General features: G+C 49.4%; 4 protein-coding genes across 5 annotated transcripts; 2 read left to right on the plus strand and 2 right to left on the minus strand.

The window, feature by feature from the left end:
- The first annotated feature begins 396 nt into the window (after positions 1-396).
- FOXG_08516 (uncharacterized protein) lies at positions 397-1,554 on the plus strand. The gene is made up of 2 exons (XM_018387490.1): positions 397-776; positions 845-1,554. The coding sequence occupies exons 1-2, from the start codon at positions 662-664 to the stop codon at positions 1,351-1,353; spliced, it is 624 nt and encodes a 207-aa protein (XP_018245344.1). The 5' UTR covers positions 397-661; the 3' UTR covers positions 1,354-1,554.
- A 3,733-nt stretch (positions 1,555-5,287) lies between these two features.
- Positions 5,288-12,021, plus strand: FOXG_08517 (uncharacterized protein). The gene is made up of 6 exons (XM_018387491.1): positions 5,288-6,310; positions 6,371-6,401; positions 6,532-7,791; positions 7,842-9,665; positions 9,715-9,848; positions 9,900-12,021. The coding sequence occupies exons 1-6, from the start codon at positions 6,224-6,226 to the stop codon at positions 10,044-10,046; spliced, it is 3,483 nt and encodes a 1,160-aa protein (XP_018245345.1). The 5' UTR covers positions 5,288-6,223; the 3' UTR covers positions 10,047-12,021.
- Positions 5,726-5,872, minus strand: FOXG_19821 (uncharacterized protein; the record flags this gene model as incomplete). Its single annotated transcript, XM_018400097.1, has 1 exon — positions 5,726-5,872. One exon carries the CDS (start codon positions 5,870-5,872, stop codon positions 5,726-5,728), a length of 147 nt encoding a protein of 48 aa, XP_018245346.1.
- FOXG_08518 (protein STU1) lies at positions 11,898-16,311 on the minus strand. Of its 2 annotated transcripts, XM_018387492.1 has the most exons (4): positions 16,075-16,311; positions 15,401-15,887; positions 14,324-15,348; positions 11,898-14,271 (listed from the first exon to the last, which is right to left on the minus strand). In XM_018387492.1, the coding sequence occupies exons 2-4, from the start codon at positions 15,866-15,868 to the stop codon at positions 12,363-12,365; spliced, it is 3,402 nt and encodes a 1,133-aa protein (XP_018245347.1). In that variant the 5' UTR covers positions 15,869-15,887; positions 16,075-16,311; the 3' UTR covers positions 11,898-12,362. The 2 variants fall into 2 exon arrangements, with proteins under 2 accessions (XP_018245347.1, XP_018245348.1); XM_018387493.1 differs by lacking the exon at positions 16,075-16,311 and having other exon boundaries at positions 15,401-15,961.
- Positions 16,312-16,654: the final 343 nt, after the last annotated feature.

The raw sequence follows: 16,654 nt of genomic DNA on the forward strand, positions 1-16,654 counted from the left end.
GCACAGCAAAAAAAGAAACTTTTCACCCACGCTAATCTACAGTGCTCACGTCCCTTGCGGATACCTGACGTTTAGCGCCTGCTGGAAGGATCCCTGACATGCATTGGCTGTAACCGTGTGATTGGTGATGCAGAGTTGACGTGTAGAAACAGACGCAGTACCTTTGAGCATAACATTGAGACAAGCTGTGCTGCGCCTTGTTATTGCTGAGCTCTTTAGGAAGCTCAACAGTCCATGAACCAGCCAGTCACCCGATTTTAGGTAGTATAAACTCTCTCTTGTGTGACCTGGCAATGCATCCTCAACCAGAAACAGTTATACCAGCATCTCCTCCATCAGCCCACTTACAAGTAGACCAATTATCTGTTGATGCCGTATTCGTTTGAGTCAGTTACACAACAAATAAACAGTCCAGTCCAGTCCAGTCCAGTTCAGTTCAGTCCAACAGTGCAAAGTCGTGTGAGCTCTGGTTAACTTTTGGTTGATCAGATTACGGCACAGCTCCACCGAAACTCTCCGAAAACCGACCTAAAAATCACAAGTGCCGTTAGTTACGGTGTCGGTCACGGTCAGCGTGAGACCCACTCCTTCACCGAAGACAGTGGAGACATTTCTCAATTCTCATCAACGACAATCCTCATACACTTACAAAGCCACAATCATGGCTCCCAAGCATCAAAACGAAGGCGGCGATGCTGCTCCAGAGGCAAAGAAGCCCAAGCATGGCTTCAGAGTCGGCCCAGAGAATTTACCAGACGGTCCTTGGCGACGAAAAGGTTTGTCCTCTCTCCTATCTTACCTTTGAAAATTTTCATTCACTTCATATACTCACATTCAACCACAGTCACAAAGGTCAAGAAGGAGTTGATTCACAAGGCAAAGGTCAAGAAGGCTTATGCAAAGATCAAAGCTCGTGAACAACAAAATGCGCCAGCACCAAAGACGAGCGAGCCTGTCCAAGATGAGGCTCCTGTAGAAGACACCAGCGAGGAGAAGCAACCTGAGGAAGAGGGCGAAGAGATGCATCCCACACGACAGCTCATGCTTGCAGATGAAGCCAAGGCACAGGAGAACTCCGTCGGTGAGCCCACTAGTGATGGCAACAGACGGCGCACCAGACGACCAGGCTACTACGACAAGCAACTCGCCAAAGCAGCACAGCGCCAGGAGGAGGCTGAGATGAAGCGGCGGGAGTTTGAGCGCAGACAGGAAGAGAGGGCGCAGAAGATTGCTGAGAGGGAGAGGTTCAAGAAGGCCATGGCTAAGACGAGGGATCGTAATGGAAACAAGAAGCTTGGCAGGGAGAGTTCTTTATTGCTGGATAAGGTCAGGAAGCTTGTTGCTGAGAAGTGAAAGCCGATGTGAGGAACGGCTTAGCAAAGCATGAATTCTGCGTTGAGGGCGTTCAGAGGTTCTGTTATCGGGTTAGACAAAAGTTGACACACAAGTTTCATACCATATGACCGCTATAATCGAATCAATCCAAGGTCAGATAATAACAAATTTCGAAGTGCTTTTCTTGGTTCTGGCGCGGTATGATACATGATAGAGAGGCCAGTGCAGAGGTCGCATCGGTATGAGGACGATCGGTACCTGCAGAAAGACCACGGTGAGGCCGTGTCAACGTTTCAAGCTGCATCATATTGATGTGATGGACATGTCACAAATATTTGGGTCCGATGGGTCTAGTCACAACAGGACAATGTATCTCGTGAAAGGCATTGTATGTACCTACGAGCAGATCACCAAAACTGGGTGTAGGCTGTCTTGAAGTTTGCCTGCCAGTGAAACTGCGTGCCTGGAAGGCGAAATTTAGATGAGTTTGTGTCAAAGAACACTTCCGATCGTCGATCTGAATAATAACTAAGCTGGGTTTGTTATATGTTTCTGGAGTTGATATCTCTCTTTTCACCGCATGGAGAGGTTGTATTCTAAGTCGAACCACCAATGGTTGACCACGACTGGGTTTGTCGCAACTTGACAACGTCGAGTCCGTGTGAATCTCTCTTATTGGCTTTTGAAAACTCTTGGCCTTTATTTTGGTATCATTCTCACTTGTACAAAGTTTCGAAGGAAGACATGACGAGACACTTCCAAGTTCGAGATGCTTCATCCAAACTCTGTTCTATGCTCGTGCCTCGGCCATCAACAATTTGGAATAAAATGGTACAGTCATCTAACAGGGACTAGCTTGCGAGTGTTTCCATATACAGCATATGTAAGCGGGCTGATGACTGTCACCATCAGTGACAGCTCCAGGTCTTGAAACAGTCAAGCCAGGAGCCCCTACAAACTTGGCGGTGACATAACGGAAAGTTACCCTTAGTTGTGTGTTAAAACCGAAAGCTTGTCGGTTTTAGCAGCATATATAAGTGATCATATACCTATTCCTGCTTTGGTATGAACGTTACATCTGTCAGATCGAATATGGTGATCCGGTGTAAGTTACCGGCGCGCTTACCAGTGACGGATAGATCAAGGGGCTAACGTTATGTCGAAGCTGCCGCAGGGTACGACGACGATCAAACATGAAACTCTGTGTTATCGGCAAATGCAAGTATTTCTAAGCTACGTGGCTTTGTAATGAGATGACGGAGGTAGAGCGAAAAATGCTAGAATTGGAAAGAAGAGCGAAAAAGTGGCCCAAGAGTTGAAGAGTTGACAACTTGAAACAAGCGATGGTGATGGAGCGGGAGTTTCAAGATATGCCTCGTCAGCTGTCAAAGGAAGTGATCGGACCCAAGGAAGAAAAGATCAGTCAGACATGTCACATCAGAGTTGACTTGACTTGAGCTGGTGAACCCATCCATCGCGAGGCTGTGTAATCTTGAGGGTTGCAAATGGAGGTTTCCGCAAGCAGTAATGGTAACGTTCAAGGCTGAGCGTGTAATGCTTATGCTTGTCAGCCGTGTATTCAAGGTTACTTTACTTTATTACTCTCACTGAACAAAGTGTCTCGTCTCATATGGGGAGATTGAAAGTTCCAGGGATGTGGTCGTGGTCGTGACATGCTCCAGTCACTATCAGGAGGACCCCTGCTCACGAAACCGATCCATGCAATCATGTCCACTCGACTATACCCCTTTCTAACACGTGCATCAAATATATTTCCAGGGTCGTGGGTTTCATGATGGAATTGGACAAAGGAGAGGCCGGCTTATGAAGGAACCCCCAAAATAGATACAAGTACAACATTAATATCAGCCAGCAAACTGAGCAAACAATGGCAACAAAAGTCAACTAACGTTGTATTATGTTATGTTACTCTCTAAATGGAGAGCAAACTCAACTCGCATGACTGACATTCATCCATATTCTACCGAGTGCAAGGGACTAAATCCTCTCATCCCATTACACGTTTCATGATTTGCGTTTCGTCAATGCCTTACGCAAAGGCTGAAAGGGAAAAATCACACTGTCTGAAACAGCGGAGCTTTTTTATCACAACAACGCAACACGACACGACATGAGCTTTACCGTCTTTTTGCCATGTATGCGTACCCTTGCTTTACCCATTAATGAACAAAGACATACATATGCACTGAACCTAATTCAACGATATGGCTGCTTGCAGCTGCGTTGAGGTTAACATCGTGTTTAAGCAGGTGTCCGTCTCGGGCAACACAACCCTAATAAGGTGCTGTAGGGTTTGACGGTTGAATGAAGGAAGCTTTGGTCTTTTTGCCACCAGGCTATCGTCTATGAAATTCACTTCATTCCATAGCTGCAGTGGAGGTCAGTGGATTGTGTCTCGGCAGCTCTCCCTAGCTCCACGATCCCTTCTCAGAGCTTGTATCCATACAGACTGTCCATATCGTGAATTCCATATCTGACAGAAGCAATGTCTCCCGTCGTCAGCGATCTTTACTCTTGCAGGCGGGGTTCATGTCATCGGATCGACATTGCGGAGGAGGACAAGTTCGATCCATCATCCATACCCCCATGAATGTCCATTACCAGCCGCGGCCGCCACAAGCGCCTCTTTTCTGCATTGGCTTTTCCGTGAACATCGCGTGCGTGAGTGTGAGTGTGCCTCTTGTTCCTTCAGCCAGAAAAGCTTGCTCTGTGTCCCCCCTGGGGCCTGGTTTGTTGCCCCTGGGTCTTTGCGTCTAGCGGCATACGCTAGCCAAGGCGTCTCTGCAGGTGGTGGGTGTTAGTTTGAAGACCGTCTTGAGGCTGGAGATGAGAGGGAGATTGAACGAATTTGAGGTGAGTTTTAGTGATGGGTGTAATTGTTAGAGATTGCCAATCATGCCCAGTTCTGTATATCCTCTGAACGGATAAAATACCATTGATGCCCAATAGTGAATCTGCATACCTTGTATGTATTCAGACTCAGCATGGTTGCTGGCTACCTTATACCTCGCATCTGCAGCATCACGGTCTGCGAGTACTAGAACGCCCCCTTATTCACCAAGACTCGAACTAATTCTCAGTCACTCAGACAAACGATCCGTAGTCATAGACAACGTATGCAATTCGTCAGCTCCCAATTAAAAAAAAAAAAAAAAAAAAAAAAAAAAGACCCTGATCATGAGCCCTACAGTATCTTCCGACACGGTGGTTGCTGAGACGTGGGTCAATATCATTCCAAGAACATTCTCCCTGTTATAGCCGTCGTGAAGTGGCAGGGACAGCTTCGAACATATCGCATTTGCAGGAATTAGAATTCAACTTAGGCTGTAAAGCAGGTAAAGTTAAAAATATCCAATCCAACCAGACCCAAGCATGTGAAGGCTGTGAACTTGTTTGTCGGAGGTTTATCAGATAGCTTGGGTGAGACAAGCAACGTATTTGACAGCATATCGGCGAGCAACACTCAATTCGAATCCTGTATGAAGTTGCGTGTACATACAGTATTAGAGATTAGCCCCTGATGTACTACCAATACCTGCTCTTCCAGCGTCAAAGCCCGACCGCTCAATTCTCTTTGACATTTCCTCTTGACAGATGGACATCCTTCATGGTGAGACGGGCTGGAGAACACTGGTCACAGCTACTAAACCCGCTCAGGCCTGGAACGGCTAACTAGGGGCCGTTTAGCGCGTTGGCCCAAGGTCCCCTCCCCTCCACGGGCGGGCTCTCCCCTTGAACCTGAGCTGTAACCCCTCTCGCTGCCTTCTCTGTCCCTGCCAGTTTTAGTGGATGATCCCCTGGGCTGGTCCACTACCCACTGCCCAGGCTGCCCTGGGGCTGGGGACTCCCCTTCAGTGGCTGTTCATCCCATCCACATTCGGATCCCACCTCACTAGACGTCCGTCTCCATTCATTCCTCTCAGTCTCCTTGGGTGAACCAGGACCACGACATATCCGGATCAGATTGCTCTGCTGTCTCTTTCTTGCCTTCTATTTGTTGTGTCGTATTATCAATGTGCTGTACTTGACCTGTCCTGACCTGGAGTTTCGACGAAATCTCTTTGCCATCTCTTTCTGTTACGTCTTCTCTCTTCGCCGAATTCATCATCTTCTTCATTGCTTCCATTGCCATCTTACACTTAGCTCAGCTCTGTCCGTTATACGCCGATCCAATCGAACAGGACACAGCCCTCCATACAACACAACGCCCATCATACATCGCTTAGCTTAGCCTCTCTCCCTCGTAGAGATTCATTCGCTTCTTTTTCCTCCTGCGTCGAATCTGCGAATACAACCTTCTGCATTGTTCATCTCCAACCTGGCCGACGTTTCTCTAGCGAATCCATCGTTAGAAGCCCCTGGTCCGTTTCTACACCCGGGCCCTTGTCCTCATCAAACCCTCCACACGCCCCCTGGCCTGGCTCCGTCGACTTCTCTCGCTGTCTGCTGGCTTGGGCTTGATCTTACCCTGACCTTTGCTGGGCTGTCCATTGCTTCCTGACTTTTTGAACTCCATTCAAAAGTTCTTGTTAGTCGCCCTCATAGACGGGGCACTACCGTGCGACAGCTATCAACAAAATATTGCTACCCCGTTCCGATTCGACCGCCCGCCGCCCGCCTCAACAACGTCCTTTTTACGTCGATTCTCCCACGAGTTCCTCCGCGATTCTTGGTCCAACCGACCCCTTTGCTCTCCGCTACGACATCGTCCATGACGCCTGCTCTTTAGCTGCGTCGTGTTGCTTGCTACCTTGGGCTGCAACAACCCCGTACTTGAATGCCGTATCCGCCGTGAGCACCACATTTCGATCGCTTCACCCCAAGTTCCAAGACAAATCTTTGCTGCTCCTCAACACAACTGCCCACAATGGCCGGCATCGTGGAGGATTACTTGGAGAGTCCTGGAATGGACAACGACACCGACGACGTCTTCCCCTGCAAAGGTTGCGGAGAGGTATGCTGTTCTACTCGACCTAAAGAACATTGGGGAATGGTTTGCTAACAGGTTTGGAAGATCCTCGAAGAAGGAAAAGCGTTCGAGTTAGGTACGTTACAATTTTCAGCATTAGCTGGTCTAGTGAGATGTGTCACTGTTATCCATGATGATCATCTGCGCCTCACCGCAAGATTGCAAATCATCCCGCCGTATGCTTGGGCAAGCTGACTTTTTGACAGCCGGTAACCGATGGCATCTGGACTGCTTTCGATGTAATACCTGTGGCACACTGCTCGACTCTGATGCGAACCTACTGCTTCTTGGAGATGGTTCACTCATCTGCAACAACTGCACATATAGCTGCAGCGCCTGCGGCAATAAGATTGAAGACCTAGCCATCCTGACTGGGGAGCAGGCGTTTTGTGCTACATGTTTCCGTTGTCGCAACTGCAAACGCAAAATCGAGAACCTACGATATGCCCGGACTTCACAAGGCATCTTCTGCATGGGCTGCCACGAAACGCTGATGGCACGAAGACGGAAAAAATCTAAAGCTGCAGCTGCAGCGAAAGCAAGAGAAAAAGAGCATTCACCTATGATCACGGAAAAGTCACTGCCCGCCCTTCCCGCCAACGCCATTCCACCGAATGCCTTTTCCAACGATCGGGTCGATCCTGATTCAGATACTGCTACAGAGCTTTCACCTCGTCCACGAAATCACGGTCGTAACGAGTCGTCATCTAGGAGCAGTTCCAGGCCAGCTCGTTCTCCTGAACGAAAGCCTGATGGTTTAAGTTTGCCTGCTACAACATATCGGAGCAACCGAAACTCAACCATGATGACCCGGAACGACAATGCTTCTAACGATGCCGATAGCTTCATGATTTCGGTTGCTTTAGACCCAAGCCCGCACCCAACGCCGAAATCAACTTCAGATAATCTACCGGAGTCAGGCAAGTCGAAGGACTATTTCAGCGCGGCAAAACCGGCATCTGAGAAACGAAGCGACTCTCATACCTCTACACCACATATTGCTTTCCAGGAGAAAGGGCGTCAACCATCCTATTCGGAGCACGACGTTGCACCAAAGCTTCCTGATCGCAAGCACTCCAAGAACTCGCGAACCGATTCTAGTAAACGCTCACCCGCTACCGACGAGAAGAGCCAGAAGACAAGTGGTCGCCGCGCACCTACGGAGGACTTCAAATTACAGGAGGCTCCCAAGAGCAAGAAGCTTCTCTCAAGGAGTAGTTCACAGTCCTCGAGTTTACCTGCAGAGACGAACTCTGCAAGAACTAGCAACGGGCCTAGTAAGGGTGGCCTGCCACACACTGATAGCAACGCCACCACACCTGCGTCTCGCTCATCCCAAGAGTCGAGGTATATGGACGAGGACGAGCTTCGTGCATCTATGGACTCGTCAACAAGAACATCTTCGAGACCAGAGAACGCAAAGCCTCTTGCGCGAAAGGAAGTTCCAGCTGCCCCAGGGCGTAATGGTAAGTCTTCGCTTAAGCAGAAGTAAAACTGGTAGACTGACAAAAGGTAGTTAATGGCAACAATCGACAAAACCGACAAGATACCACTGATGACCCTACACCCACTCGCCAGACTCCCACTCAAAAGAAAACAACCGATTCTTACATGCAGCCTCGTTCAGCTCCCATCCCTCCAGCCTCTCAGAACAACAAGGGCCACCCTAGTGGCAAGGAGTCAAAGGACGACGGCACCTCACCCAAGGTCTCGCCAAAGTTACCTAGATGGAGCAGCGGCGGTGACTTTAGTATGGACGAGGACATGGCGCGTATCCTAGGTACAGACGAAGGCTCAACTTCCATCCTCCGCAGAGTTTCCAACGCTGTCAGACATGGGCGCACCAACAGCGTGGAGTCACCAAACCAGCTATCGAACAGAGCTGGTCATGCCAGAAGCATTAGCGAGACTACACGAGCGACACAGTCACCTCGCTGGCCACGAACACCAGTTGCCGACGATTATCATGCACAGGAGATCAGCAGTCCCATGTCATTGGCGTCAGGTGACGATCCTGCGTTCCTTAAGCGGCAACTACGGAATTCGGAGCAGCGAGTTGCGGAGCTCGAGAGGCAGTTCACTACTGAGAAGGATCTCAAGAGCCTCAACAAGAAGCTGGTCGAAAAGCGAAAAACAGTTTCCGTTCTTGACACCCAGACTGAGATTATGATTCGACAGCTGGAGGTCTTGGCCGGATATGTCGAACGAGCAAAGGAGACCAAGACACCTATCGATCCCCGGGATCTTGAGGATTCAGCAATCAAGGAGTTTGTTCAGAAGCTTGACAAGGTCAAGCAGACCATGTCAGCCGCAATAGAGCAGCTACACGAAGAGCGGGATCTGTTGTTTGAAGAGAAGGATCAAGCTATCGCGGATCGAGACCGTGCCCTGCTTGAATTTGAGCAGTTGTCGTCGAAGAATGCACAGCTTGCTGATATGAATAACGATTTGACACACCAGATCCAGGAACGCTTCAAGTCACAGATTGGAGGAGATATCAAGTCTCCTGGCGGTCTGGGTATCTACGGACCAGGCAAGGGCGGCCTCAACAACTCTTCCCTTAACCTCGATGCCGCTAGTCTCTCAACGGGTGCTACTCTGGTTCCTGCTGATGAAGAGCCCATCGTCGAAGCCGGACCAACTGTGGTTCAGGTTCGAAAGGGTCAAGCCAAGAAGTTCAACTGGAAGAAGGGTTCCAAGGGATTGGCCCAAGGTGTGGCCAAGGGTGTCAACAGAGCTGTCGTCGCATTCCAGAACGACCGTGAGAGGATGCAGCAACAGGGCCAGCTGAGCGGAGAGAACATTGGAATGCCTTACAATATGACTGTGGCCCAAGTCGAAGCGCCTGCTGGGCCTCCCTCTAACGGCGTCAACTCGCATGACAAGCACAGTACAGCTGCAGCGCTAACCAAGAGACAAGAAGAGCGTGAGCGTGAACGACAAGGCTTTGGATTCTTCGGCAAGAAGAACGCCATGCCCAAGTCCGGCTCTGCAGGTACTATGAACAACGTTGACGCAGCTGAGCCTGCCACGGTTCTCTTTGGATCTGATCTCGCAGAGCGAGCCGACCATGAGCGCCGACAGATTCCTAGCGTGGTCACAAGATGTATCGAAGAGGTGGAACTAAGAGGAATGGACCAGGAGGGTATCTACCGAAAGACCGGTGGCAACTCTCAAGTCAATATGATCAAGGATGGCTTCAGTAAGGATGAGAACTTTGATATTTCAGATCCGGACCTGGATATCACTGCTGTTACCAGTGTGCTGAAGCAATACTTCCGCAAACTTCCTATCCCATTGCTCACATTTGACGTGTATGAGCGAGTTCTCGAATCAAATGGTGAGTTTGTTCATGACTTTTCAGATAACGGACTGCTAACAGCCTACAGCTATTGTTGATGAAACGGAACGAAGCGATCACCTACGTAAGACGTTTGCTTCGATGCCTCAAAGGCATCGTGATTGTCTTGAATTCCTCATGTTCCATCTTGCACGCGTTGCTCAACGTGAACCTGAGAACTTGGTATGTTGCCTTAACTATTGCTCTCGTCTACAATCACTAACAGTTGGTTAGATGTCTCCCAAGAACTTAGCTGTTGTGTTTGCGCCTACCATCATGCGTGACACGAGCCTTGAGCGCGAGATGACGGACATGCACGCGAAGAACCTTGCGATACAGTTTGTCATTGAGAACAGTAACACGATCTTCGAGGATGCTTAGGGAGCTCGAGATCTCTATACGGAAAGGGCTTATGAAGACTGTATCGACTTTTTAACGAGACCTCCAAGTCGTGGATTCTTGGGCTTCGCTCCCAACGAATGAACACGATCTAGGTTGTCATGAAAAGATTACTTGGGCACTGTTGGATTCTCAAGCTCCCAGGCTGGGTTCGCTTGCATGTGTCATCCAACCCGCAGGGCGTTTTTTGTGCCAGGACATTTAATGATATCCAATTCTTTTTCTCTCACGCTTGCTTGTTTGTTTGCTTGCTTGCTTGCTTGGCTGTGGCTACTTCGGCAAATTTCTTGTGCATATGGTGATGGTGGTTTTGAGGATGGTTTATGGCAGGCAGGGAGGAGTATTGGTTATCTTTGTACGTTGATGAAAAGGGGTCAGAGGTTCTTTTCGGTAGGACGGCTCTTTATACTCTTCACGCTCTCTGACGAGAGTGATGGTTGTATCTCTTTCATGCCCTTGTTGATGCCAGTTTCGTCGGGTTTGTAACATATATCAACACCATATGATCCAAGATTATTGATCGTATATATTCCACGCAACTACCCCTACCTATCATGTTGAAGAGCGATATCATACATGAATCAACTGCAGGAGAAGAGGGGAAGCAAGTATATCACTGTGTGTGTCGATGCGGCTCTTCATCTCGATGTTCCTGTCAAGGCGGCATGGTATGATGTATTTCTTTACAAGCTGAAATGGGCTACGATGACTCTATTTGCACCCGAAATCGCTCTGTATATGGCAGCAGATCAGTTACAACAGGCCTGGAACTTGAGTTCCAAACTCCGTTCTTTATAGGAAACTACTCCTACGGATCCAGAAGTTATAAACCCAGGAGACTTCAAGAGAGGGATAGCCCTTCTTGTGCAACGTCCATTCTATCACAATATGTTCCCCCTCAAACACATCCAGATTAGCCGTCTCCTACAAGGAAGGGCAGCTTGATACAGCCAGACTGGGCCACACCAAAACCTTGCAGAACATACTTTCATGATGTTTTGAGGGTATAAGAGATGCAGCTTCTTGAAGAAACTCCTGGGTCATCCTCTCGAGAGTGGATAGGTTGGTCTTGGATGCGAAACTTTGCAAGACCTCCAGCGCATGAAAGACTGCCCGATACCTGGGGAATCCACGATCAGGGCCTTGGGTAAAGCCAGAGCCAGGGCTGGAGCTGTGGCCTAGAGATATTCTACCATCTGGCTTCTTATATCACCCAGAGTTTGCACATATACCTCTTGTACTATCAGAGCAGTCCCTCCATCGCTGGGATGCCATCTTGTCAACCTATCCCTTCCACAACCGCGAGGCTTTTTGCAAAACAGCGAGTTCTGTCAAGGTGAATCATATCGCTTGGTATTTTGAGACGATAAGTCCCCAAGATGATGCTGGGCCTCAAGCTGGCCAAGATCTCTTCGTCGCTCAACTACCAGAGTTCAAACCAGTTTTCGACCCTACGCACAGAACCATGCCTTTCAGCGAAGGGAAACGAAACCTTGATATCAACTTCAGTGTATTCACAGAGAGTGAAGGCGTCTTTGGTCTTTTGGGCTTCTTCCAACAGTTCCCGTGGCTCGCTGGCCTTGCGCTGCTTCTGTCTGGCATCTATGGAGGTGTTCATCTGTCAGCATGGAACTGGACTTTCCCCAACTCTATCGAGCATTTGATGTGGAAGATAAGTTGTCTCTATATTGCGGGCGCGTTGGCGTTGTACTTTATCATGGCAGTATTTGCTACAGCTGTAAGAACCGAAGGAACAGCGTGGCCAGTGACATACATCGCATTCTGGCTCGCCTTGTTTGTCCACATGGGTGCCAGACTTTATTTTGTGTTCGGGTCCTTCTTTAGCTTGAGGCGCTCTCTTGCTGGAGTTTATACATCACCGGCTTGAGTTCAGATGTTTCCTCATTTCTAGTCCAATACATGTATCTATCTATATACCTCGTTGAAGTTGTACTACCTTAAATAAGCAATGGCCAATGTCTCGTGTATAAAATGTGCAAGTAATTACAAATAGCTAAATGTACAAACCGACAAGCAACCCAGGGCATTAAAACCATAGCAACTCGACCATTCAATAGCCATAACTCAAGAATGTGAAACCAAACACGTCGATTCTGCCGCCAGTGCATCATGGAAGTGGAACTTGACACCTTTTATGACTCGCCCCTGCTTTTGACATCGCCGTTCCGTACCAATATGCCATACCATCCGCCCCTAATGAGATTCCGGCATCCAACGCCTGACCTATGAAATGTCCCCTGAACTCCAGCAGATGAAAGCCTAGTCACCGCGTTCCCTTCAGGCTGCAATTGTAGGAGTCTGCTCCCGCTGTCTCTTGACAATGTAGTAGGTAATCAAGCTCTTGGGGTCATCCTGAACATCCTTCAGGGCATTCCAGAAGACCTGCTCACCTACCCTTGAGTGAAGAGCAACGCAAAGCTGAACGGCGTCCATACGAACACCAGAGTCTGTAGAAACAAGGCATCGACCGGCAAGACTGGCCAGCTGACCAAGTTCAGTATCAGTAGGGACGAAGTTGGGTCTCTTGTCAAGCAGGCTTCGCAACACGTGCATTCCGGTGCTGAGCATACGGCTTCCCTCAGGAGTAGAGCTGTCAACGTTTTGAAGACGGTTTGTTAGGACAACAACAATCTCAGAGCCATCACCAATGGTGACGAGTTCATCAGCCAAGACCTCAACGCCACTGACAATATGAGCACGGATATCATAAGCACTGCGTGTCTCAAGGAGAGATTCGAGACCCCTGGACACATGAGGCTGGAAGTTGTCACGTTCCTTTCGGAGGAGTAGCCTGATTGTAGCAAGGATTTGGGCTTTGATATCCTGAGCCTTTTCGGTGCTTACTCCGGACAGAGGATCCTCCAGGTATTGGAAGAGTCCAATCAACAGAGCCTCAAACTTATCATCAGTGAAGATGCCCTTGGTATCACGCAAAAGAGACTGCAACTTTCTGAATCCATGAACGTCAAGAGTCTTTGCCTTGACTCTGGTGATACCGCTTTCAAGCAGTCGTGAGCTCTGCTTTGTTCTCTCAGAGGATTCTACGTCTTGCGTCACGGGGGATTGAGCACGGGCATTGGGCAGGTTGGCCGCATCAGCGTTGACGGGTTTGTCTTCCAGCACAGGAACGTTAAAGGTCGGCTTTGGAGAAGGCTGCTCATCAGTGAACGGGTCTTCATACACTTGCAGTGTCGAACCAGGCGCTCCTGAAACAGGTTCGGCCTGCATGGTTTCCGACGGCTGCGGTGTAGGCTCAACCACAGGCTCCGAGACGGCCACGGGAGGTTCAGCAACCTCCTCCATAGGTTGATCGGCGGACTGGGTCTCGGCTTCAGCCGCTGGTTCAGGGGCCGTCTCTGGCTCTGAGACTGGCGCAGCCTCTTTAATAGCTCCTGGGACAATATGTGGTGAATCCTCAAGCACAGGAGTGGTTAATTCTGAGGGAATCTCTTGGTTAGCCTGAGGAGCCCTCTGATGAGGCTCTGGTGCAGGCTTCTGCATGGCCCTCAAATTAGCCATATTTGGAACAACAAGAGTAAAGTCCTCATTTGCTCTAGAGGGGCTGCTCATAGGCAACATGGCAGATTGTGATTGCTTCAACTTTGTAGGACTTGTGCGAGGTGAAGCCGCGGGCTTGGTGCCTGACCTCACGGACGTAGGTGACGCAAGACTGGATTCACTAGCATGTGAAGCATGTCCAGGTCGTGGTCGAGGAGCAGTTCTCTTAGGTGTGGTCTCTCGGGGTTTGGGTGTCTTGGACCTGATACTTTCAGGACTCCCAGCATCCATGTCACGCACGGAGTAGGGGCCCGCCGTCGCAGGACGCGCTGCCATTTCCGGCCGCCTCCTTGCTGGCCGCATCGGAGCACCTGACATGCCGCCAGTTTCTGGACGAGTTCGGGTTCCTGATGGTTTGCTTGCTGCAGTTGCTGTGGTGGAAGTGGTTGTTTTCACGGGCGAAAGATGAGCCATAGCTGAGCCTGGTCGAGCTGGGAGGTTCTTTGCTGCGTTTGCCTTTCTTTGAGCCATCATAGCCTCTCGAATACTTGGCTTGCTTGTGCCCATTGTGCTCTTGGATAATCCCAATCCAGGTCGTGCAGCCGTCTCTCCCTTCTTAGGCGAATGAGGGTTGCTAGGGTCCTTGTTCAAGAGCTTCTGGGCAGTGCCGTCCAGATCGGCCATGATGCTAATTCGTGTTAGCCATAAATATGACAGAAACGGGAGCAAAGTCAACTTACGCATCTGCTTTTGCAGGCCAGATTCCCCAGAAGGCCCAATACGTTGATCGCATTTTCTCTCTTACAGCAGGGTTAGCATCAGTCAGGCCCTTCTTGATGCACTTCTCGATTAAATCCACACCACCTGTATGCTCGATATGATGCTTGTGCTGGGCCTCTTTCTTTAGAATGGTCTTGAGCCACCCTGTAGCATAAGTTCTCGGTGCAACGTTCTTGTCCTGGCAAGCCATCCAGATGTGCTGCATCAAGCGTGGAGTGTACGAAACCTTGCTCAGAATCGTATCAACCGTCACGTTGGCAAGCTGAGAGCTGATTTTCTTGGTTCCTGCAGCGAGCTTGACAAAGCATTGCATCAGCAGTTCAACCATGGGGTCCATTGCAGGACCAAACGTATTAGCCATCTCCTGGATAAGAGCACAACCCTCTTTGCAGAGACTGGTTCTCAGAGAGGTAATCGCCTTGATGATACCATCCAACATGCTCTTAACCCCAACAAGGAAGGTATCTGGGAAGTCAGACGGAACATTGCCCACGTTGAGTCGCCGCAGTTTATTGACGGAATTTTCTCGCTTCAGCCAATTCTGTTCCGACTCTTTACCTTCGAAAAACCACGCCATGTCCTTAAAAACGTCGTCCAGCTCGCGGTTTGTGTTGACGTACAGTGGCTCGAGAGTTTCTGGCTTAGTCTCGATTCCAGGAGTGATAGGGCGCTCGGCTGCTGCTACTGATGAAGTACTGGCCGAAAGAGCTGGACGAGGTGCTGGGGCGGTGGCTTCGGCGGCGGGAGTCTCGGGGCGACCAGACGTCGGGGCGAGCTCCTTGACGATAGCTTGCTCAATTGCAGGTCGTACTTTGAAGTTCTTGAGTTGTCGCTTAAGATCGGATTTGGCAGCATTTGGCGCAGATCGGAAAAGTTCAATGACTGTGTTTTTGGCCGCATCTCGTACCATGCCATCGGCGTCCTCGAGAAGTTCCATGAGTACAGGGACGTAACCTCGGAATGGCAGGCCGTTCTCTTTGTGCATCTGTACTCCGTTAGCACACCCGATTGAGCGCAGCAGGTGTGGTTGTACTTACCTGTAGTAGCCAACTCATGGAGGTTTCCTTTGCTCTAGGATTCTTTCCGTTCATAGCTGAGTTTCGAACAAAACGTTCGACATCTGCCGGCGCAACGGCATATAGAGTAACGAGTGAGTGCGAAGCAAGAGAACGGAACTTGTCTTTGTGGTCGCCGAGCTTTTCGACGACAATTGGCAAAGTTCGCGCGGCTTCTTTAGATAAGAGCTTGGGATCTTGTCGAGAGAGGCGCGTGAGGAGATGATTCAGGGCAGTGAAACCAGCGTTTACCAGAGCGGCATGCTGCGAGGTAGTAGCTGCGCGCAAGCCATCGAAAAGCTGAGAGACACTAGATTCGGGGACATTGTGTTGTTTAATGCCCGATTTGATGATTGTGACATATTGGACCTTCGAGTCAAGACTTCCGTCGCCGCGCAGGATGGTGTTCAGGTCAGAGACCTGCTGGTCGGTGAGTTTTGTGTCGGCCATGAGTGTATCTATGACGAATCTGTAAAACAAAACGCTATTAGTCGCGATCAAGATGAAGATTCAATGAGGGGTTGAGTGAGACGCGCAGGCCACGCGAAGTGGGATAAAGTAGCTCTCCCCTCTTCTGAAGGGTATCATGGTGATGCGCTGGCCATGGTGTTGTCCGGAAATTAAACAAGGGGGGTCGGAAGCGCAAATACACATACCTGTGACTAATTGCGAGACAGTCCGTAGGCGACAGAGCGAAACAAGAAGAATCGCTTTAGTTGAGAGTGCGCATTGAGAGCGTGAGAGAGCCCTTTTTTAGTTGTTGTTGTTTGTTATGTTGATGTTATGATTGTGGCACTAAGGATGAAGATGGGTATCCAATTTGTGTAGGTAGGTAGGTACTGTAGCCAATAGCACGAGCTGACAGAGCTGGCTCACCTCCAGATGATTGCTGTAATCTGCCGCCGAGTCCTGAAATGAATCCCAAATACTGTATTCGAATAGGACCATTGACACCTGAAGCGTCCTCTATATAGAGAGTGATACCCAATATGCTTCCAGTTACAGCTTTTCTTAAGTGCAATATATTTTCCTACTTAGAACTATCTATTTCTTATGGTTTCGCTGTTATCATAAATGGTTGGGTGTCAATGTCAATGTCGGGCGCAGCAGGTGCGAAGAAAAACAATCTGCCCGAACAAGGTTGCCGCAGTTGCCCCGGCGAAGAATGTGAAAGATGTCCCGCCAAGCTTTGCTGCAACTGCCTAGAAAGCTACTCCACTGTGTTGCACAGAGCTT

The sequence above is a fragment of the Fusarium oxysporum genome, chromosome 2 (assembly GCF_000149955.1).
Source record: "Fusarium oxysporum f. sp. lycopersici 4287 chromosome 2, whole genome shotgun sequence".
Lineage (NCBI taxonomy): Eukaryota > Fungi > Ascomycota > Sordariomycetes > Hypocreales > Nectriaceae > Fusarium > Fusarium oxysporum.

Bases quoted from the DNA above. Each gene is read 5' to 3' on its own strand.
- FOXG_08516 (XM_018387490.1), top strand. From the start codon at position 662: ATGGCTCCCAAGCATCAAAACGAAGGCGGCGATGCTGCTCCAGAGGCA. The intron at 777-844 runs GTTTGTCCTCTC...ATTCAACCACAG, and splicing joins CGGTCCTTGGCGACGAAAAG to TCACAAAGGTCAAGAAGGAG.
- FOXG_08517 (XM_018387491.1), top strand. From the start codon at position 6,224: ATGGCCGGCATCGTGGAGGATTACTTGGAGAGTCCTGGAATGGACAAC. The intron at 9,666-9,714 runs GTGAGTTTGTTC...AACAGCCTACAG, and splicing joins GCGAGTTCTCGAATCAAATG to CTATTGTTGATGAAACGGAA. The intron at 9,849-9,899 runs GTATGTTGCCTT...ACAGTTGGTTAG, and splicing joins AACGTGAACCTGAGAACTTG to ATGTCTCCCAAGAACTTAGC.
- FOXG_08518 (XM_018387492.1), bottom strand. From the start codon at position 15,868: ATGGCCGACACAAAACTCACCGACCAGCAGGTCTCTGACCTGAACACC. The intron at 15,349-15,400 runs GTAAGTACAACC...AACGGAGTACAG, and splicing joins CCATGAGTTGGCTACTACAG to ATGCACAAAGAGAACGGCCT. The intron at 14,272-14,323 runs GTAAGTTGACTT...AACACGAATTAG, and splicing joins TGGCCTGCAAAAGCAGATGC to CATCATGGCCGATCTGGACG.